At 41.6% G+C, this 23,488-nt stretch overlaps 1 protein-coding gene across 1 annotated transcript in view; it reads right to left on the minus strand.

Moving 5' to 3' along the window:
• The window catches only part of LOC138367350 (inactive protein tyrosine kinase pTKL-like), a 62,334-nt gene that overhangs the window by 31,169 nt on the left and 7,677 nt on the right, over positions 1–23,488 (minus strand). The window contains exon 2 of the mRNA XM_069328802.1: positions 8,304–8,835. Coding sequence (XP_069184903.1) covers positions 8,304–8,835 — 532 coding nt within the window. The remainder of the gene's footprint in view (positions 1–8,303; positions 8,836–23,488) is intronic.

The raw sequence follows: 23,488 nt of genomic DNA on the forward strand, positions 1-23,488 counted from the left end.
ATTATTATATTCTACGTGAATGCCATTTAATATTATAAATACATAGAGAAGCAGGGATGGAAGTAGTAGAGGAGAAAGAAATGGGGAGGGGGTAAGGGAAATATAGGGGGATGGGACGGGAGGAGTGAAGTAGGAGGGAAGGTAGGAAGGAGAGGACTAAAGGGGGGGAGGGCAGAAGAGGTGTCAAGAGGAATATATGAGGGAAAAGAGGAGTAACAGGGAGGACGAAATGGGGGGTGGCGAGAGTGGTGTGGTAAGTAGGGGGATGGGGAGGTAGAGAGGAAGAGGGGGAGGTCATCGGGAGGGACGAAGGGGAAAGGATAGAGGGGATGAGGACTAGGGGGTCAAGAGGGAGATGGGATAAGAGGGTTGTGAGGAGAGGCGGAATATCCCGGGCACCGCCGGGAAACCCTCAGAGCTTACTATAAGAGAGTACTTTTGTTAATCCAAATTTTAAGGCCATTTGCTTGGAGTTAGCCTCACCCAAATTGATAGAGGGAAAGGTCTGGGGGGTGGGATGAACATAGGTTGGTCAGGGTCGCCATAATTCAAAAGTGAACAGCGTTCCAGGGTCGCATTCAGACCCCCCATGACGATGGGTTGACCCAAGCTGCCGACTAACCCTGTAAATTTTGTTTTAACACAGAACATAAAATCTATGACTCTTTCTGATAATAATATCCAACACTGAAGCCGGAAAGATGTACCGAATATTTCTGATATTCATATTTCTGCAATAGGTCGATAAAACCCGCAAGTTTATTACAGCCACCACTCCTCCCTGAGGTTAATTAACCTCCCACTCATAAACCAGTGAGAGCCAGCCACCTCACGCACTCCATCACAGCAACATTAATAGTCTCTGTCAATATTTTGTTAGTAATATCTCTGGATAGAGAAAATCAGGGATGGTGAGGGGAGGGGAGGGGGCGAGGCGGAGGGGGGGGGGAGGGGTGAAAGAAAAGGGGAGGACGAACGTGGGGGGGGGGGGAAGGGGAGGGGTGAAAGAGACCCATACATTTTCTGAGTGAAGGAAAGAAACGGAGGTGACAGGGGAGAACCTAGGGAATATGGGAGTGGATATAGCTGTGGGCGGGGAAGCTAAGGTAAGGGTGGGGGTAAGGGGAGGAGGGGAAGAGAGGAAGGGAAGGACCAAAGGGGTGGACACAATAGGGTGTCAAGTGGAAGAGGGGAGACGATGGGAGGGAAAAATAACAGAATATACCGAGCAATGCCGGGTAGTTAACCGGATAGGGAGAGGGGTTGGCGTGGGAAGGGAAGGAGGTATGGGTGGGGAAGGGGTAGTGGTAGGGGTGGGGAAGGGTTAGTGGTAAGAGTGGGGAAGGGGTGGTGGTATGGGTGGGGAAGGGTTAGTGGTAAGAGTGGGGAAGGGGTGGTGGTATGGGTGGGGAAGGGTTAGTGGTAAGAGTGGGGAAGGGGTGGTGGTATGGGTGGGGAAGGGGTGGTGGTAGGGGTGGGGAAGGGTTAGTGGTAAGGGTGGGGAAGGGGTGGTGGTATGGGTGGGGAAGGGGTGGTGGTAGGGGTGGGGAAGGGTTAGTGGTAAGGGTGGGGAAGGGGTGGTGGTAGGGGTGGGGAAGGGGTGGTGGTAGGGGTGGGGAAGAGGTAGTGGTAGGTGTGGGGAAGGGGTGGTGGTAAGGGTGGGGAAGGGGTAGTGGTGGGGGTGGGGAAGAGGTGGTGGTAGGGGTGGGGAAGAGGTAGTGGTAGGGGTGGGGAAGGGGTGGTGGTAGGGGTGGGGAAGTGGTAGTGGTAGAGGTGGGGAAGGGGTGGTGGTAGGGGTGGGGAAGAGGTAGTGGTAGGGGTGGGGAAGGGGTGGTGGTAGGGGTGGGGAAGTGGTAGTGGTAGAGGTGGGGAAGGGGTGGTGGTAGGGGTGGGGAAGGGGTAGTGGTAGGGGTGGGGAAGAGGTGGTGGTAGGGGTGGGGAAGTGGTGATGGTAGGGGTGGGGAAGGGGTGGTGGTAGGGGTGGGGAAGTGGTGGTGGTAGGGGTGGGGAAGGGGTGGTGGTAGGGGTGGGGAAGGGGTAGTGGTAGGGGTGGGGAAGAGGTGGTGGTAGGGGTGGGGAAGGGGTGGTGGTAGGGGTGGGGAAGTGGTAGTGGGAGAGGTGGGGAAGGGGTGGTGGTAGGGGTGGGGAAAGGGGTGGTGGTAGGGGGGGAAGGGGTGGTGGTAGGGGTGGGGGAATGGGTAGTGGTAGGGGGTGGGGAAGTGGTAGTGGTAGAGGTGGGGAAGGGGTGGTGGTAGGGGTGGGGAAGGGGTAGTGGTAGGGGTGGGGAAGAGGTGGTGGTAGGGGTGGGGAAGGGGGTGATGGTAGGGGTGGGGAAGGGGTGGTGGTAGGGGTGGGGAAGTGGTGGTGGTAGGGGTGGGGAAGGGGTGGTGGTAGGGGTGGGGAAGGGGTAGTGGTAGGGGTGGGGAAGAGGTGGTGGTAGGGGTGGGGAAGGGGTGGTGGTAGGGGTGGGGAAGTGGTAGTGGTAGAGGTGGGGAAGGGGTGGTGGTAGGGGTGGGGAAGGGGTAGTGGTAGGGGGTGAGGAAAAGGTGGTGGTAGGGGTGGGGAAGGGGTGATGGTAGGGGTGGGGAAGGGGTGGTGGTAGGGGTGGGGAAGTGGTGGTGGTAGGGGTGGGGAAGGGGTGGTGGTAGGGGTGGGGAAGGGGTAGTGGTAGGGGTGGGGAAGAGGTGGTGGTAGGGGTGGGGAAGGGGTGGTGGTAGGGGTGGGGAAGTGGTAGTGGTAGAGGTGGGGAAGGGGTGGTGGTAGGGGTGGGGAAGAGGTAGTGGTAGGGGTGGGGAAGGGGTGGTGGTAGGGGTGGGGAAGTGGTAGTGGTAGAGGTGGGGAAGGGGTGGTGGTAGGGGTGGGGAAGGGGTAGTGGTAGGGGTGGGGAAGAGGTGGTGGTAGGGGTGGGGAAGGGGTGATGGTAGGGGTGGGGAAGGGGTGGTGGTAGGGGTGGGGAAGTGGTGGTGGTAGGGGTGGGGAAGGGGTGGTGGTAGGGGTGGGGAAGGGGTAGTGGTAGGGGTGGGGAAGAGGTGGTGGTAGGGGTGGGGAAGGGGTGGTGGTAGGGGTGGGGAAGTGGTAGTGGTAGAGGTGGGGAAGGGGTGGTGGTAGGGGTGGGGAAAGGGGTGGTGGTAGGGAGGGAAGGGGTGGTGGTAGGGGTGGGGGAATGGGTAGTGGTAGGGGTGGGGAAGTGGTAGTGGTAGAGGTGGGGAAGGGGTGGTGGTAGGGGTGGGGAAGTGGTAGTGGTAGGGGTGGGGAAGAGGTGGTGGTAGGGGTGGGGAAGGGGTGATGGTAGGGGTGGGGAAGGGGTGGTGGTAGGGGTGGGGAAGTGGTGGTGGTAGGGGTGGGGAAGGGGTGGTGGTAGGGGTGGGGAAGGGGTAGTGGTAGGGGTGGGGAAGAGGTGGTGGTAGGGGTGGGGAAGGGGTGGTGGTAGGGGTGGGGAAGTGGTAGTGGTAGAGGTGGGGAAGGGGTGGTGGTAGGGGTGGGGAAGGGGTAGTGGTAGGGGTGAGGAAGAGGTGGTGGTAGGGGTGGGGAAGGGGTGATGGTAGGGGTGGGGAAGGGGTGGTGGTAGGGGTGGGGAAGTGGTGGTGGTAGGGGTGGGGGAAGGGGTGGTGGTAGGGGTGGGGAAGGGTAGTGGTAGGGGTGGGGAAGAGGTGGTGGTAGGGGTGGGGAAGGGGTGGTGGTAGGGGTGGGGAAGTGGGTAGTGGTAGAGGTGGGGAAGGGGTGGTGGTAGGGGTGGGGAAAGGGGTGGTGGTAGGGGGGGGAAGGGGTGGTGGTAGGGGTGGGGGAAGGGGTAGTGGTAGGGGTGGGGAAGGGGTAGTGGTAGGGGTGGGGAAGGGGTGGTGGTAGGGGTTGGGAAGGGGTAGTGGTAGGGGTGGGGAAGGGGTGGTGGTAGGGGTGGGGAAGGGGTGATGGTAGGGGTTGGGAAGGGGTAGTGGTAGGGGTGGGGAAGGGGTGGTGGTAGGGGTGGGGAAGGGGTAGTGGTAGGGGTGGGGAAGGGGTGATGGTAGGGGTGGGAAGGGGTGGTGGTAGGGGTTGGGAAGGGGTGGTGGTAGGGGTGGGGAAGGGGTGGTGGTAGGGGTGGAGGAAGTGGTGGTGGTAGGGGTGGGGAAGGGGGTGGTGGTAGGGGTGGGGAAGGTGGAGGGGAAGATGAGGGGACTGTCAGGGGAGGTGACGACGAGGGAAGCATTAAAACTGAATGTAACTTAAGACTATTGTTTGGTAACTTTACACTATTGTATTGTGTCTTAAGACTATTTTATTGTGACTTACGACTAATGTATTGTAACTTACGACTTTTGTATTGTAACTTAAGACTCTTGTATAGTAACTTAAGGCTACTGTATTGTGACTGAAAAGTATCATTATTGTAACTGATAAAATAACTGATAATTCATGTAATATAATAACAAACACAGTGATTTTCTTTTATACTTTGCCTATGGGGCCAGCCTTTTTGGACACCCTGTTTATAATTACCCAGTACAATCCCTGAACATTTTGAGACATCCTGTATGTAATTACCCAGTACAATCCCGGAACATTTTGAGACACCCTGTATGTAATTACTATTACAATATTGCTGTTGATGTTGTTGTTGGTCATGCTTCCTTACGGACAACCAACCCAAAATTCTGTAGAGTGCTTATACTTGACCAGGAGATCACCCTGTGCATTCCTGGCACTTGGAGAGGGGCTCAGCGTCACACGTTTAGGGGATACGGCTCCAACACTAGCCTCGTTGTCACGTGCAAACACCCACTCGAGCCGCCGTGACTCCCCACTCTCTCCTTATGTGGTCTGATCTCCTCAATCCCCTTTTGTTTGATATTATTCCATACTATGCTGACCACAGCTTTGGTTCTTGGTTCTTTCTCTCTCTCTCTCTTTCTCTTTCTTTCCTATTTTCTCGGAAGCCCCACTAGGACAAGGCCAAACACCAGCAAATTTGAATACATTTACTGGACAAGGCACATGGACAATACATATACACGTATAATAATATATCTCCAACATTCTATACTACTGTAGTCAGGTTGCGCTCCAATACCTTAAGGACTCTATCATCTGCTTATCAAGTGGTATCCTAACGCCTGACTCACCACCTAATACTACCAACCTCTTCAAGTAGGTCAAGTCTTGTAAGACAATGTTGCACTATCAGCCTCACCAAGTGGGTAAATCATGTAATACAATATGATATGGCGCCACCAACTCTGGTACATATAAATATCTGCAGGCAGTTCAGCCTATGGCTATAATTCTATAAACATCAACATAAATATTCCTTGATAAACAACAATGATCAATCACCCTATCAGTCCTAGAACATATATATATATATATATATATATATATATATATATATATATATATATATATATATATCTGCAGGTAATCTAGCCTAAGGTTGTAAGTCTATTCTTCAGTATAAGTACTCCTTGGCACAAAAATGGTAATCAATCACTCACCTTCCACTGCGTCTTGCACGCTAATGACAACCAAACACTCTACCAACTACCTACAAGTAATCAATTAGAACTTCCTTTCCACATCTGGGAGTTCACTACCCTGACATCATCAGGTTCTTCCTACAACAGTCTACCAGGGTCCTCCACAGCTCTCCCGGCTGCTACACCATGAAGTCTACCTTGAGCAACAATGGTGCTTCACCACTGGTATCACAGAAGCATGTAAAACTTCATTCCACTGCTCCTCTTCTCACAGCTTGAGATCGTGCTCCTCACTGTGTAGCTGCTCTTCCACAGAGCTCAGTACCTTCCACACCCTTGGAGTCTCATCAACTACTCCCTCTCTGCTGGCTTCCAAGTTCTCAGCAACTCCTTCCCCAGACAAACCAGCAACCCATCGACACGCCAATAAAAATGTTTCCCTATAAACACATAAACAAAATAAACCACACAATTAATGTTTCCAGCCAACATGCTGTGAGTATGGACTCCCCCATCCAGGACGAATCCATCCTCTGCCTCCCGTTGGGGGGTTCCTCCGCCTGCCGCGGTGGGCAGCTACTTGGTCAGGAGTTGGGCTTTCTCAGTCACTTGCCAGCACTTGGAGGAGATGGATGTTGCTCCGCCCTCCAGGCTGTTCCTCCATCTTTACTCTCTTATTTATGCCTTCTTCCTTAATAAAACATGCCTAATATATCACTAAACATTCGCTACTGTCGCTGGGCACACGACCAACTACAAGTAATCACTATAAACTGATTTATATAAAATCGTCCTTACCACAGATTGTCTAGTTGAGGGTGCTTCCTGGCCGATGCTCGACAGGGCACTCACAAGTTGCCCAACGAAAATATTTCAGGACGGCTTCACAAACTCTTCTTGCCGTCCAGGACTTGAGACCACACACGTTTCCAGCTCGATTCCACAGCTGAAAAGTCTGCACACTTCCTTCCTCTTGAAGGTATATCAACTAAGGGTTCCTCTCTAACAGGAGCTCACACAGAGCGCGGCTTTCCCTCACGATGTCTGGTGCTCAAGTGGGGTCTAGCTCCTCTCAAGCGAGCCTCACACCTCCAGCAAACTCTCCACATCTTGTGTCAAGTCATTTTCTTATTCACTGCCCATGCTTGCAAATTATTTGCCCAATTCAATCGATCATTAACTATATGAATGTCTAGGTCTGTATCTCCTTAACCTCTCAGTTGGGACAGACTTGGTAGAATAACTCTCAAGGTAAACTCGTTTCTCAGCTTCCTGGCATCATAACATTACCCACTACAATCCCTGAACATTTTGGGACACCCTGTATGTAATAACCCACTACAATCCCTGAACATTTTTAGACACCCTGTATGTAACTACCCACTACAATCCCTGAACATTTTGAGACACCCTGTATGTAATAACCCAGTACAATCTCTGAACATTTTGGGACACCCTGTATGTAATTACCCAGTACAATCTCTGAACATTTTGAGACACCCTGTATGTAATTACCCAGTACAATCCCTCAACATTTTGGGACACCCGGTATGTAATTACCCAGTACATTCCGTAAAAAATTTGGAACACCCTGTTTGTAACTACCCAGTACTATCCCTGAACATTTTGGGACACCCTGTTTGTAACTGCCCAGTACTATCCCTGAACATTTTGGGACACCCTGTTTGTAACTGCCCAGTACTATCCCTGAACATTTTGGGACACCCTGTTTGTAAACCCTGTTTGTAATTACCCAGTACTATCCCTGAACATTTTGGGACACCCTGTTTGTAACTGCCCAGTACTATCCCTGAACATTTTGGGACACCCTGTTTGCAATTACCCAGTACTCTCCCTGAACATTTTGGGACATCCTGTTTGTAATTACCCAGTACAATCCCTGAACATTTTGGGACACCCTGTATGTAATTACCCAGTACAATCTCTGAAAATTTTGGGACACCCTGTTTGCAATTACCCAGTACTATCCCTGAACATTTTGGGACACCCTGTTTGTAACTGCCCAGTACTATCCCTGAACATTTTGGGACACCCTGTTTGCAATTACCCAGTACTATCCCTGAACATTGACCACATAAACGTTGGAGATCGTGAAGATGACATTAGGCCAGAGTCTACTTTGGTTACTTCTCGCATTGAAAATATGTTGTTTAATGAGTTGAATAACTGCAAGGTTCCCAAACGGTTGTGTCAATACATTAGTAAATATGACGAGCGGTAGAGGTATGGCAAATAATCCACGAGTTTGTATTAGAAGTAAAATCATAAATTTTATTACTTGGCTCGAACTTTTTCTAAATAGAATGCCAAACAAAATTGTCAAAGGTGTTTTGTGCAGAATTAAATATGACGGGTCACAAAGTCGATGGTCAGGTCAAAGGTAGTTTGTGGGTTTCGATTAAATACTAGAAACTAAGGAAGTTAGATTATATCAAAAGTTAGAGATATAATCACAGATAACAGAAAGGTATTTTATGAACAATGTCACTGATCAATATAGGAGTTTTCTATAAGAAATCTGCTCCCAAAATATTTAATAAAGACAAATATATATAAAAAGCAGAGATGGAAAGACATTCAGGATTATACAGCTCCGCCAAATATTAAATGTTTTTAGAGAGTGTATGTGTACGTGTTGGCGGGAGATTACATTGCACACACACAAGCTGTTTTGTGTATACACAAAATCATTCTTGCGTATCTAAATGTACTTTTTTGTATTGTGGGAGCGTGAGAGAGAATATTCAGGATAAGGGAAGAACTGTATTTATTGTTCTTGTACTTGGGGACGTCTACATTATAATTTATGGACTCGGATCACTTTGTTCTTACTTCCATGTATCTTGAATGTTGCGATCATGCTTCTCACTGTTTCTTGTTTGTTGTTATCATACTCATCATTCTCTTGTATGTTATGATCATACTCATCATTCTCTTGAATGTTGTGATCATACTCATCATTTTCTTGTATGCTGTGATCATACTCATCATTCTCTTGAATGTTGTGATCATACTCATCATTCTCTTGAATGTTGTGATCATACTCATCATTCTCTTGAATGTTGTGATCATACTCATCATTCTCTTGAATGTTGTGACCATACTCAACATTCTCTTGTATGTTGTGATCATACTCATCATTCTCTTGAATGTTGTGATCATACTCATCATTTTCTTGTATGCTGTGATCATACTCATCATTCTCTTGAATGTTGTGATCATACTCATCATTCTCTTGAATGTTGTGATCATACTCAACATTCTCTTGTATGTTGTGATCATACTCATCATTCTCTTGTATGTTGTGATCATACTCATCATTCTCTTGTATGCTGTGATCATACTCATCATTCTCTTGTATGTTCTATTTCAATGTTATATTTTACATAGCATGAATTCCCTAATCAAATTACTCTAGGATCAGTTAAAATTGTACATAAATATGTATATATTAATAGCGATATTCAGACCAAATATATTTTGTTCCAGATCTGTAAGTCTTCCTCTCTTCGACTTATAGTTTTCTCAGTTCAGGAGCCAGTCTTGTGGCAAATATCTGAACCTTGTCTCAGCTCCCGTCTGGTAGCCCCTTTGTCCGGATCTTTGAAACATTCATGGAAGTTTGCCAGCTTTGCATAGGCCACTGTGATTCAGTTTGTGTTTATATATATATATATATATATATATATATATATATATATATATATATATATATATATATATATATATATATATATATATATATATATATATATATATATATATTTTTGGTAGCAGTCTTTCCTGTAGACATATATTATTAAAAATGACCGAAAAAGTAAGATTAATAATTCTAACACGAATTTTCTCAATCTTTCGTACATTACGCTTCACTGTTGGAGGTAAATCAAAAATCACTTCTCCAAAATTCATTTTTATTTCTAGTCTGACGCGACACGGGCGCGTTTCGTAAAACTTATTACATTTTCAAAGACTTCACAAATACACAACTGATTAGAACTTGCGTTTCTCTGATTTTATATCTACATTTGAGTGAGGTGGGAAGGGTGATGTGGCATTAACACAAGACAGAACAATAGGGGATATTAATAGGGTATTAAAAGTATCAACACAAGACAGAACAGAAACAATGGGTATTGAATAGAAGTGTTTGTAGAAAGCCTATTGGTCCATATTTCTTGATGCTTCTATATTGGAGCGGAGTCTTGAGGTGGGTAGAATATAGTTGTGCAATAATTGGCTGTTGATTGCTGGTGTTGACTTCTTGATGTGTAGTGCCTCGCAAACGTCAAGCCGCCTGCTATCGCTGTATCTATCGATGATTTCTGTGTTGTTTACTAGGATTTCTCTGGCGATGGTTTGGTTATGGGAAGAGATTATATGTTCCTTAATGGAGCCCTGTTGCTTATGCATCGTTAAACGCCTAGAAAGAGATGTTGTTGTCTTGCCTATATACTGGGTTTTTTGGAGCTTACAGTCCCCAAGTGGGCATTTGAAGGCATAGACGACGTTAGTCTCTTTTAAAGCGTTCTGTTTTGTGTCTGGAGAGTTTCTCATGAGTAGGCTGGCCGTTTTTCTGGTTTTATAGTAAATCGTCAGTTGTATCCTCTGATTTTTGTCTGTAGGGATAACGTTTCTATTAACAATATCTTTCAGGACCCTTTCCTCCGTTTTATGAGCTGTGGAAAAGAAGTTCCTGTAAAATAGTCTAATAGGGGGTATAGGTGTTGTGTTAGTTGTCTCTTCGGAGGTTGCATGGCTTTTCACTTTCCTTCTTATGATGTCTTCGATGAAACCATTGGAGAAGCCGTTATTGACTAGGACCTGCCTTACCCTACAGAGTTCTTCGTCGACTTGCTTCCATTCTGAGCTGTGGCTGAGAGCACGGTCGACGTATGCGTTAACAACACTCCTCTTGTACCTGTCAGGGCAGTCGCTGTTGGCATTTAGGCACATTCCTATGTTTGTTTCCTTAGTGTAGACTGCAGTGTGGAAACCTCCGCCCTTTTCCATGACTGTTACATCTAGAAAAGGCAGCTTCCCATCCTTTTCCGTCTCGTAAGTGAAACGCAGCACGGAACTCTGCTCAAATGCCTCCTTCAGCTCCTGCAGATGTCTGACATCAGGTACCTGTGTAAAAATGTCGTCAACATACCTGCAGTATATGGCCGGTTTCAAGTTCATGTCGACTAAGACTTTCCTGAAAGGGTCCTGAAAGATATTGTTAATAGAAACGTTATCCCTACAGACAAAAATCAGAGGATACAACTGACGATTTACTATAAAACCAGAAAAACGGCCAGCCTACTCATGAGAAACTCTCCAGACACAAAACAGAACGCTTTAAAAGAGACTAACGTCGTCTATGCCTTCAAATGCCCACTTGGGGACTGTAAGCTCCAAAAAACCCAGTATATAGGCAAGACAACAACATCTCTTTCTAGGCGTTTAACGATGCATAAGCAACAGGGCTCCATTAAGGAACATATAATCTCTTCCCATAACCAAACCATCGCCAGAGAAATCCTAGTAAACAACACAGAAATCATCGATAGATACAGCGATAGCAGGCGGCTTGACGTTTGCGAGGCACTACACATCAAGAAGTCAACACCAGCAATCAACAGCTAATTATTGCACAACTATATTCTACCCACCTCAAGACTCCGCTCCAATATAGAAGCATCAAGAAATATGGACCAATAGGCTTTCTACAAACACTTCTATTCAATACCCATTGTTTCTGTTCTGTCTTGTGTTGATACTTTTAATACCCTATTAATATCCCCTATTGTTCTGTCTTGTGTTAATGCCACATCACCCTTCCCACCTCACTCAAATGTAGATATAAAATCAGAGAAACGCAAGTTCTAATCAGTTGTGTATTTGTGAAGTCTTTGAAAATGTAATAAGTTTTACGAAACGCGCCCGTGTCGCGTCAGACTAGAAATAAAAATGAATTTTGGAGAAGTGATTTTTGATTTACCTCCAACAGTGAAGCGTAATGTACGAAAGATTGAGAAAATTCGTGTTAGAATTATTAATCTTACTTTTTCGGTCATATTTAATAATATATATATATATATATATATATATATATATATATATATATATATATATATATATATATATATATATATATATGTCGTACCTAGTAGCCAGAACGCACTTCTGAGCCTACTATGCAAAGCCCGATTTGCCTAATAAGCCAAGTTTTCCTGAATTAATATATTTTCTCTAATTTTTTTCTTATGAAATGATAAAGCTACCCATTTTGTTATGTATGAGGTCAATTTTTTTTTATTGGAGTTAAAATTAACGTAGATATATGACCGAACCTAACCAACCCTACCTAACCTAACCTAACTTATCTTTATAGGTTAGGTTAGGTTAGGTAGCCGAAAAAGTTAGGTTAGGTTAGGTTAGGTAGGTTAGGTCGTCGAAAAAACATTTATTCTAGAAAACTTGGCTTATTAGGCAAATCGGGCCTTGCATAGTAGGCTGAGAAGTGCGTTCTGGCTACTAGGTACGACATATATATATATATATATATATATATATATATATATATATATATATATATATATATATATATATATATATATATATATATATATATATATATATATGACAATGTCAGACCACGGAGGAAAAAACTTGTGCTTGTATGCACAAGTAAACATATATATGCATATATATGTATATATATGCTGTAAAATATATAAACATATATATAAACATATATATAAAATTATGTTTATATATAAACATATATATAAACATATATATAAAATTATGTTTATATATAAACATTTATATAAACATATATATAAACATATATATGCTGTAAAAAACATATGCTTGTATGTCTGCTGTATCAGATGGGCCATTGGGCTACATCGGATGAGCCAATCTAGTGCATCTGATGGGCCAATGGGCCTTCTGCGTTGTCCAAGTATTGTACCTCACCTTACTTCACCACTCTCTCCTGCCTATTTATACCCATCACTCGATCTGTAAAATGACCTTCTGAAGATGTATTTAATATACGAAAGTACTTAAGGAAATTTCCTGTTTCATTTTTCCTCCGTGGTCTGACATTGTCACATTCTTAATCACGTGTTTATTTTCGGGATATACACACACACACATATATATATATATATATATATATATATATATATATATATATATATATATATATATATATATATATATATATATATATATATATATATATATATATATATATATATATTTATAAATGGAAATGTTCGTTTGTTCAAAATCGCTAATCTCCGAAAGTTCTTCACCGATTGCTTTGAAATTTTAACACAACGTTGCATTTGAATAGGCGCATGTTTTTATATTCTTACTACATACATGCCTCACCTGTGACGGGAAAAAACATGTTTTTTTTATAAACAGCGCCATCTGTTGGACGTAGGAGCAACACACACTGTTATCTCCCAAAGTTCTTCACTGATTGCTTTGAAATTCTGATACAACATTCCATTCGAATATGCGCGTGTTTTAATATGCCTACTGTATAGATGCCACATCTGTGACATGTAAAAACATAATTTAAAGAAAAAACAGCGCCATCTGTTGAACGTAATAGCAACACACACACACACACTATACTAAATATGTTATGATTTCCACTTCAATGTTTCCGATTGCATCAATAAATTGAATTTTCATAGATTTCGATTTATTTTAATTTTGATTTAATTATTTTGTGTGACATTGTGTTGGAATTGAGCTGTGTTGTTTACCACACCGTTCATTTCATACTTATAAGTATAGATGCCACACTTGTAAAAGGTTAAAACATTCTTTTTTTAAGAAACAGCGCCATCTGTTGTACATAAGAGCCATACACACTGTGATAAATATGTTACGATTCCATTTCAATCTTTCCGATTGCATTGACAAATTTAATTTTCATATATTTCGATTTTTTTCATTTTGATTTAATTATTTTGTGTGATATTGCGTTAGAATTTAGCTGTGTTGTTTACCATACCGTTCATTTCGTGAGTATAAGTATAAATGCCACACATCTGTGACAGTAAAAACCTGCATTTTTGAAAAACAGCGCCATCTGTTGCACGTAAGAACAACTCACGCTATACTATATATGTTACGATTCCATTTCAATGTTACCAATTTCATTGATAAATTGAATTTTCATAGATTTCGAATTATTTTCATTTTGATTTAATTATTTTGTGACACTGCGTTGGAATTGCGCTATGTTGTTTACCATACCGTTCATTTCAAGAGAATAGTTAATTTTTTTATTTCTTCATTGTTTTACATATTGGTTTTAATTGTTTTTCTTACATTTCAGTGATTGGAACATCAGATCATTTGATGTTCCCAATTTTCTGACGGGAACATCAGATCATTTGGGAAGGCATCGACGAGGGAGTAGGGAATGGTGGGGAGGACGAGAATACGGGGGGTTGGGAATTGTGGGGACGAGGGGCCAGGGAAATGGAGAATGATGGGAAGGACAAGGAGACAGGAGAGTGGGGGGATGGTGCAGAGGACGAGGGAACAGGGGAGAGGGGAATTATAGGGAGGCCCGGGGGATGGGGGAGTGGGAGATGGAGTAGAGTACGAGGGGATGGTGGAGTGGGGAATGGTTAGAAGGACGAGGGGACGGTGGAGTGGAGGATAGTGGGTAGGATATCAAGGATGGGGGAGGGACGAAATTATGGGGAGGACGAGGGGACGGGGAAATGGGTAATGGTTGAGAGGACGTCGGGACAGGAGAGTGAGGAATGGTTGGGAGGACGAGGGGACGGGGGAGAGGGAATGGTGGGGAGAACTGGGAGACAAGGGGAAGGTTACTGTGGCTCAGCAACGCATGGCCGGTACGGAGTCTTGAAGTAGGTAGAATATAGTTGTGCATTAATTGGCTGTTGATAGCTGATGTTGACTTCTTGATGTGTAGTGCCTCGCAGATGTCAAACCGCCTGCTATCGCTGTATCTGTCGATGATTTTTGTGTTGTTTGTTAAGACTTCTCTGGTGATGGTTTGGTTGTAGGAAGAGATTATATGTTCCTTAATGGAGCCCTGTTGCTTATGCACTGTTAATCGCCTGCGAGGCACTACCCATCAAGAAGTCAACACCAGCAATAAACAGCCAATTAATGCACAACTATATTCTACCCACTTCAAGACTCCGCACCAATATAAAAGCATCAAGAAATATGGGCCAATAGGCCCTTTGCAGTTACTTCCATCCTTCCCTTTAATTTACTCAATTTATAAATATTGTTTCTTGTTCTGTCTTGTGTTGAAAGTTTTGTTCACCTCATCCAAAACTGTTGTAACATATCACCTCACCCACATGCGGGTATATAAGATGAAAGCTGTTTAAATGATAGCATAGGTGAGCTCTGTTTAGTGTTTGCAGGTTATAGTTGTGTGTGTGTAAACTAAAGTATTTGAAAATGTAATAAGTTATTATGAAACGCGTTCAAGTGTCGCGTCAGACTAGAAATAAAAATGAATTTTGGAGAATTGATTTTTCAATTACCATCGACAGTGAAAAGAAACATAAGAAATATTGAGAAAATTCGTGTTAGAATTATTAATCTTACTTTTTCGGTCATATTTAATAATATATGTTTACAAGAAAGACTGCTACCAAACTATACTAATATATATATATATATATATATATATATATATATATATATATATATATATATATATATATATTTCATTGAATATGACCGCTTATTCTGTATTTATTATTTTCTGGTTTAGGGCCTCTAACTATTTTCTTAGCATCAGGGCTTAATTGAAATAGGAGTTCTCCAAAACTCATTTTCGTACTTTTAAGGTGAAGAAAAGAAGTGATTTACTATAGAGTGTATTACACTTATTTGTATAATTTGCACGACGTTTCGAACCTCCATGGTTCATTCTCAAGTGAACAGATCTTACAATACTAGTTGATTTTATACCCGCATTAGGTCAGGTGATAATACAATGAAGGTGAAAACATGGGGGGATACATAAGGGATAAACATAGGGGCTGCAGAAGGCTTATTGGCCCATACGAGGCATCTCCTATCTAAACACAAAGATTAATCCAGTGTAATTGGCCTGTTATGTTGGACATTGTCTTCTGTGTTGGCATCTATATGTTCTTGTCTTGTCCTTACTCTCATGGTGGGTAGAGTAAATAGTTCCGTGATTTGGGTGTTCATGGTAGGTCGCTCTATTCTTATGTGAATTGCCTCAAGAATTTGTAATCTTCTTGAATCTTGGGTTTTGTCTATTATGCAAGTATTCTTGTTCAACATTTCTCTTGTTAGAGTAATGTCATGGGCTTGTCTCATGTGATTCCTAGGGGCACCAGATTGAAGATGGCATGTCAAACGCCTCGTCAGCTTGGTCGACGTCATACCAATGTACTTACATTGAAGGTTACATCCTTCGTGGGGGCAAGTGTACATGTATACAACGCTTGACTGCTGTAGAGGGTTCTCCGTCGGCTTCGGGCTGTTTTTGATAAGGAGTTCGGAAGTCTTCTTGGTTTTGTAGAATATTATCAGGTTTATGTTTTGGTTAGGAGTAGTGCTTTTTACTCCTTTACGGATTATTTCTTTCATTATTCTTTCCTCTTTTATATGTTCACTGTGCATAGTTGATTTGTAATATAATTTTATTGGGGGAGTTGTGGTTTCTGTTCTAGGTTCTGAATTATACCAACGGTCCAAGTGTCTTCTTATAGCAGCGTTTATTTCCGCGTTGCTATATCCGTTGTTCACCAATACCTGAGTTACTCTTTCAAACTCTCTACTCACGTTGCTCCATTCAGAGCAGTGGGTAAGCGCTCGACGAATATAAGCATTGAGAACACTGGCTTTGTATCTTTGGGGGCACTCACTTCTACCGTTCAGGCATAATCCTATGTTGGTGGGCTTGGTATATACGTTGGTGCTTAAAGAGGTTCCTGTTTTTGTTATTAGTACATCCAGGAATGGCAGACTGTTATTTTCACTATTTTCATGTGTAAATCGGAGTACTGACTCACTCTCTAGGTGTCTTTTTAGGTCAATTAGTTCATCTGAGTCTTTTACTATTACGAATATGTCATCTACATAACGGCAGTATACAGTTGGTTTTTGTCTGCTACTGAAGACCCTATCTTCGATGGTTCCCATATAAAAATTATCAAATAAAACTCCTAAGGGGGAGCCCATTGCTACTCCGTCTATTTGTAAATACATGTCTCCTTGTGGACTGATGAAAGGGGCTTCCTTTGTACATGCTTCGAGAAGACTTTTCAAGTGTGGCTCAGGTATGTCTAATTTTAAATGTCTCAGGGTCTTCAGTAGCAGACAAAAACCAACTGTATACTGCCGTTATGTAGATGACATATTCGTAATAGTAAAAGACTCAGATGAACTAATTGACCTAAAAAGACACCTAGAGAGAGAGTCAGTACTCCGATTTACACATGAAAATAGTGAAAATAACAGTCTGCCATTCTTGGATGTACTAATAACAAAAACAGGAACCTCTTTAAGCACCAACGTATATACCAAGCCCACCAACATAGGATTATGCCTGAACGGTAGAAGTGAGTGCCCCCAAAGATACAAAGCCAGTGTTCTCAATGCTTATATTCGTCGAGCGCTTACCCACTGCTCTGAATGGAGCAACGTGAGTAGAGAGTTTGAAAGAGTAACTCAGGTATTGGTGAACAACGGATATAGCAACGCGGAAATAAACGCTGCTATAAGAAGACACTTGGACCGTTGGTATAATTCAGAACCTAGAACAGAAACCACAACACCCCCAATAAAATTATATTACAAATCAACCATGCACAGTGAACATATAAAAGAGGAAAGAATAATGAAAGAAATAATCCGTAAAGGAGTAAAAAGCACTACTCCTAACCAAAACATAAACCTGATAATATTCTACAAAACCAAGAAGACTTCCGAACTCCTTATCAAAAACAGCCCGAAGCCGACGGAGAACCCTCTACAGCAGTCAAGCGTTGTATACATGTACACTTGCCCCCACGAAGGATGTAACCTTCAATGTAAGTACATAGGTATGACGTCGACCAAGCTGACGAGGCGTTTGACATGCCATCTTCAATCTGGTGCCCCTAGGAATCACATGAGACAAGCCCATGACATTACTCTAACAAGAGAAATGTTGAACAAGAATACTTGCATAATAGACAAAACCCAAGATTCAAGAAGATTACAAATTCTTGAGGCAATTCACATAAGAATAGAGCGACTTACCATGAACACCCAAATCACGGAACTATTTACTCTACCCACGATGAGAGTAAGGACAAGACAAGAACATATCGATGCCAACACAGAAGACAATGTCCAACATAACAGGCCAATTACACTGGATTAATCTTTGTGTTTAGATTGGAGATGCCTCGTATGGACCAATAAGCCTTCTGCAGCCCCTATGTTTATCCCTTATGTATCCCCCCATGTTTTCACCTTCATTGTATTATCACCTGACCTAATGCGGGTATAAAATCAACTAGTATTGTAAGATCTGTTCACTTGAGAATGAACCATGGAGGTTCGAAACGTCGTGCAAATTATACAAATAAGTGTAATACACTCTAGTAAATCACTTCTTTTCTTCACCTTAAAAGTACGAAAATGAGTTTTGGAGAACTCATATTTCAATTAAGCCCTGATGCTAAGAAAATAGTTAGAGGGATAGAAGCCCTAAACCAGAAAATAATAAATACAGAATATGCGGTCATATTCAATGAAACATGTTTGAAAGAAAACCTGCTGCCAGTATACACCAATATATATATATATATATATATATATATATATATATATATATATATATATATATATATATATATATATATATATATATATATATATATATATGTGTGTGTATATGTCGTACCTAGTAGCCAGAATGCTCTTCTTGGCCTACTATGCAAGGCCCGATTTGCCTAATAAGCCAAGTTTTCCTGAAATAATATATTTTCTCAAATTTTTGTCTTAGAAATGATAAAGCTACCCATTTCATTATATATGAGGCCAATTTTTTTTTTATTGGAGGTTAAATTAATGTAGATATATGACCAAACCTAACCAACTCTACCTAACCTAACCTATCTTTATAGGTTAGGTTGGGTTAGGTAGCCGAAAAAGTTAGGTTAGGTTAGATAGGTTAGGTAGTCGAAAAACAATTAATTTATGAAAACTTGGCTTATTAGGCAAATCGGGCCTTGCATATATATATGCATACATACATGCACGACATATATATATATATATATATATATATATATATATATATATATATATATATATATATATATATATATATATATATATATATATATATATATATAATATATATTTCGTACTCAGTAGCCAAAACGCACTTCTCGGCCTAGTATGCAAGGCCGGATTTGCCTAATAGGCCGAGTAATTATCTATATTTTTAATAAATTGTTTCCAATTGGTTTATTTAAAATATTATTATTATATTATGACAGTGTCAGACCACGGAGGAAGAATTGAAACAGGAATTTCCTTAAATTCTTTCGTATTTAATAATACATCTTCAGAAAGGAGAGGGATCTTTGGGTGTGAATCCTCACCTTTCTGAAGATATATTATTAAATACGAAAGTACTTGAAAGAAATTCCAGTTTCAATTCTTCCTCCGTGGTCTGACACTGTCACATTTTACATCACGTGTTAACTTTCGTAATTTACACACACACATTATTATATAATATTAAGAACATAAATTATTGATTTAGTTATGTTAGTTTAGGTTAGGTTAAGATAGGTTAGGTTAGGTTATGTAGGCTTGGTTAGATTCGGTCATATATCTACGTTAGTTGTAACTCAATTAAAAAAAAAATAACTCATACATAATGAAATGAATAACTTTATCATTTCATAAGAAAAAAATCGAAAATTATTGAAATTCAGGAAAACTTGGTTTATTAGCAAATCGAACCTTGCATAGTAGGCCAAGAACTGCGTTCTGGCTACTAGGTACAACTTATATATATTGTGACGATAATCTCTTTCAAGAGAGATTGAGCCTGCTCTTCCCTACATCATTACGTCGTACATACAAGATACTATATAGAAGATACGTCCACCAGTATCGCCAAACGTTTTGCCCAGGAAGCAAATCGTACCATGCACACACCGACACCTAGCCACAGCCCGCCGTAACCAGCAAACTGCTCATCCTCTGCCTGCCTGTTGCTGATTGGCTGGTGTCTCGTTGCACCTGCACTCACCACCACCACCGCGAGTCGACGTCTGGGCAGCAGCACGCCAGACTCGTCAGAATATCTTTGTGCTCCATGAAGTTGACATCTCTCGCTGGTAGACTAAGCCTTGGCTTTCGTGTACTAAGGGAGGTGGCAGCTAGAAGCCAGTATTCCAGCACCCATTATTTAATTTATTTTGCTATCACTGTAACTTGTCTTAGCGTAACTTTTCATTTGCCAGTGATTATTCATGTTATTTTGTTTGTTGACTTGTCCTGCATTTTATGAGATTGCCTTTATTCATGTCTTGTTTTCTAGAGTAATTAAAATTTCATTGTTTATATACTTGTGTTTTGTGTCTTCCCATTACCTTACCACAGACGAAAAGACAAACTTTTTTCTTTTTTTTTGTGATATGACGAGGCCCTGCCCCCAGCTTTTGAAACACCCGAACACCAACGCTTTACCGTCACAATATATATATATATATATATATATATATATATATATATATATTGGTGTATTTTGGCAGCATGTTTTCTTTTATACATGTCTCATTGAATATGACAGCATATTCTGTATTAACTATTTTCAGGTTAGGGGCTTCTATCCCTCTAACTAGTTCGCTTGCAGCAGGGTTTAGTTGGAAGAGGTGTTCTCCAAAAGTCATGTTCAAGGTGAAGAAAAAGTAAATAACTATAGAATGTATTACACGTACTATATAATTGCACAACGTTTCGAACCTACATGGTTCATTCCCAGGTAATAAAAAAATACAAGTCGCATTAGATTTATACCAGTACGGGGTCAGGTGAAAAAACTAGTAGAATAAAGGAAAAATCAAGGGGACGAAGCACATACAAAGATTAATCAGATGTAATAGGCCTATTGTGTTGAGCAATGTCTTCTGTAATGGTATCGCTATGTTCTGGTCATGTTCTTACTCTCATGGTGGGTAGAGTAAATAGTTCCGTGATTTGGGTGTTCATGGTGGGTTGTTAAATTTTTATGTTGATTGCTTCAAGAATTTGTAATCTTCTTCCATCTTGGGTTTTTTCTATTATATAAGTGTTTTTATTCATCATTTTATTTTTTTATTTAATTCCCTAACTAGAGAAATGGCGAATAAAAACACTTGTATAATTGACAAATCCCAAGATGTAAGAAGATTACAAATTCTTGAAGCAATCCACATAAAAAATTAATAACCTACCATGAATACCCAAATTACTGAACTATTCACTGTACCACCATGAGAGTAAGAACATGACCGGAACATAACGATACCTTGGATACCTTGTTACCTTGTGGTTAATTTGTGTTCCTTTCGGGGCCTTACGTCCCCGCGGCCCGGTCATCGCCCAGGCCTCCGGGTTGCTGGACTGGTCAACCAGGTTGTTGGACTCGGCTGCTCGCAGCCTGACGTATGAGTCACAGCCTTGTTAATCTAGTATCCCCTGGAGATGTTTATCGAGTTCTCTCTTGAACACTGTGAGGAGTCGGCTAGTTATGCCCCTTACGTGGAGTCGAATCGTATTGAACAGTCGCGGACCTCCCATGTTGGTAGAGTTTAGTCCCCTTAATTAATTCTTACCACTTTCGTTGAGTCTTGTCCTGACTTTCGTCAGCAGCGTCGCCGTGGCTTTACAATCTGCTGAGGTCTCTCTCGGCCTCGTTGTCAGGAACTTGACCCGTGAACCAGAGCTCCTGCAGCCTCACCACGTTGTCTCGTAATTGTTACCTGAAAACTCACCATCACACAGTTTGGTTTTTCCATCACACAGTATGTTTAAGTGATATTTATATAATCATTTACCTCGTGTCTATTAGGCAAGTCGCCACAACATGTGAATGAAAAACACAAGCACAGGTCGTATAAAGGAGAAGAAATATTGGGCAAATTAAGTCTTCATGAAAGGGTTTAAATGTCCACAGCACCGCAGCAAAAAGTTTTAGATGCCTCTCTGGGCGATTTGCTGCCGGTGGGAGGGGGGGAGAGAGGCCTGGAAGTGGTTCTCACTGGTTCTTAAGCAACCTGTCCTTATGGAGAAGGTACCATGCAGGTTATCACTTCAAAACCACTAAGTAGTGTTACTAGCTACTCCCTATCCATGGTTAGGTTAGGTTTAGGTTACGCTGGGTTAAGGTTACATTACGTTAGGTTATGTTAGGTTTGGAAAAGTTAATATGATGTATTTATTCTCAAACATGTGAAATAATAAATTAAAAACCTATATGAGTATCCCCTAGAATTTAATTTATATTAAACCAAATTCTTCAGAACATTTACAAAACTACGAGTTAAGTAAATACATGTTATATTTTAAACCACTAACTTATAATGAATAAAGTAGTAACTTGAGAAGTCTCTCTGATTAAGACGAAGGTTCACATGACAGGTAATAAGCAGACAATTATTGGAACTGTAATATGTTTTTCACGCCATCATTTAAAGCAAACTTATAAACAAATTTGTTGATAAAATAGCTCTAAAGTTAATAGTAATAACAGGAATAAAAAATAGGAAATGAAGCAAAATTAAATTAAACAAGAAAAACTGTAATATAAAGAGAAACCAATGAAAAAACATTAGGATATGAAGATACAAGAAAATATAAGATATTAAAGACATCCCAGCAAGGTAGCAGGAATAGTAGGAAACGTAATAGAAAGATGTGCTAGTTTAAGACATGCGGGAGTATCAGTAGAAGGAGAGGAAGCAGAGAGAGCTTCGATACTGTATAAAAATAGACATTTAAAAGAACTGAAATAAAGTGATAAATCGTTTGAAAGTATTAGGAGTTCGTCGTATATCACATGAACAGTAGTCTATGATTTATTACGTAGAAAACGGTTCTAAAACTTAATTCCTCGCCCTTCCTTCCCTGGATTGTTTCGCTTTAATCTTACGTATTATAAATTCATAGCTGACTTTCTCAGAGAGAGCGGGTGCACGGTTACATCACACACACACACACACACACACACACACACACACACACACACACACACACACACACATACATACACACAATCATCTAAGCCAACACATCAAGGGGCCGACAAGAATGAGAGGGGAAGATGAACCAGTTATGTTCGATCTGATCTTTACCCTCAATGAGTGGGATATAAGGGATGTTAAGATGGAAGCCCCCTTGGGAATGAGTGATCACAGTGTATCGGTCTTTAAGTACCTGGTAGAGCTAGGAATGATCTCCCCCCAAAAAGAACTAGGAAACAAAAGGCTAGCATACCGAAATGGGAATTATGAGGGGATGAGAAATTTTCTAAGGGATATACCATGGGACACAGACCTCAGAGTCAAGACAGAGTCAAGACCTCAGAGTCATAGTCCATCATGATATGATGGACTATGTCACCCAAAAGTGTCAGGAGGCAGTAAACAGGTTTATCCCGTCCCAAAAAGAATCAAAAGAATCGATGGTTTAATAGGGCATGTATGGAAGCAAAGGAACTGACCAAAAGTGCGTGAAGGAACTTCTGGAATAACCGAACACCAGAAAGCAGAGAGATACCAGAAAACCAGGAATGAGTGTGTTAGTGTGAGAATGGAAGCAGAGACAAACTATGAAAATTATATAGAAAGCGAAGCCAAGACCGAACCAAAGCTACTCCACAGTCACATCAGGAGGAAAACAACATTGAAAGAACATGTAATGAGAACTTAAAACAGGCGAGGACAGGTATACAGAGAATAACAAGGAGGTGTGTAAAG

This window comes from Procambarus clarkii, chromosome 2 (genome assembly GCF_040958095.1).
Source record: "Procambarus clarkii isolate CNS0578487 chromosome 2, FALCON_Pclarkii_2.0, whole genome shotgun sequence".
In the NCBI taxonomy this organism is placed as follows: Eukaryota; Metazoa; Arthropoda; class Malacostraca; order Decapoda; family Cambaridae; genus Procambarus; species Procambarus clarkii.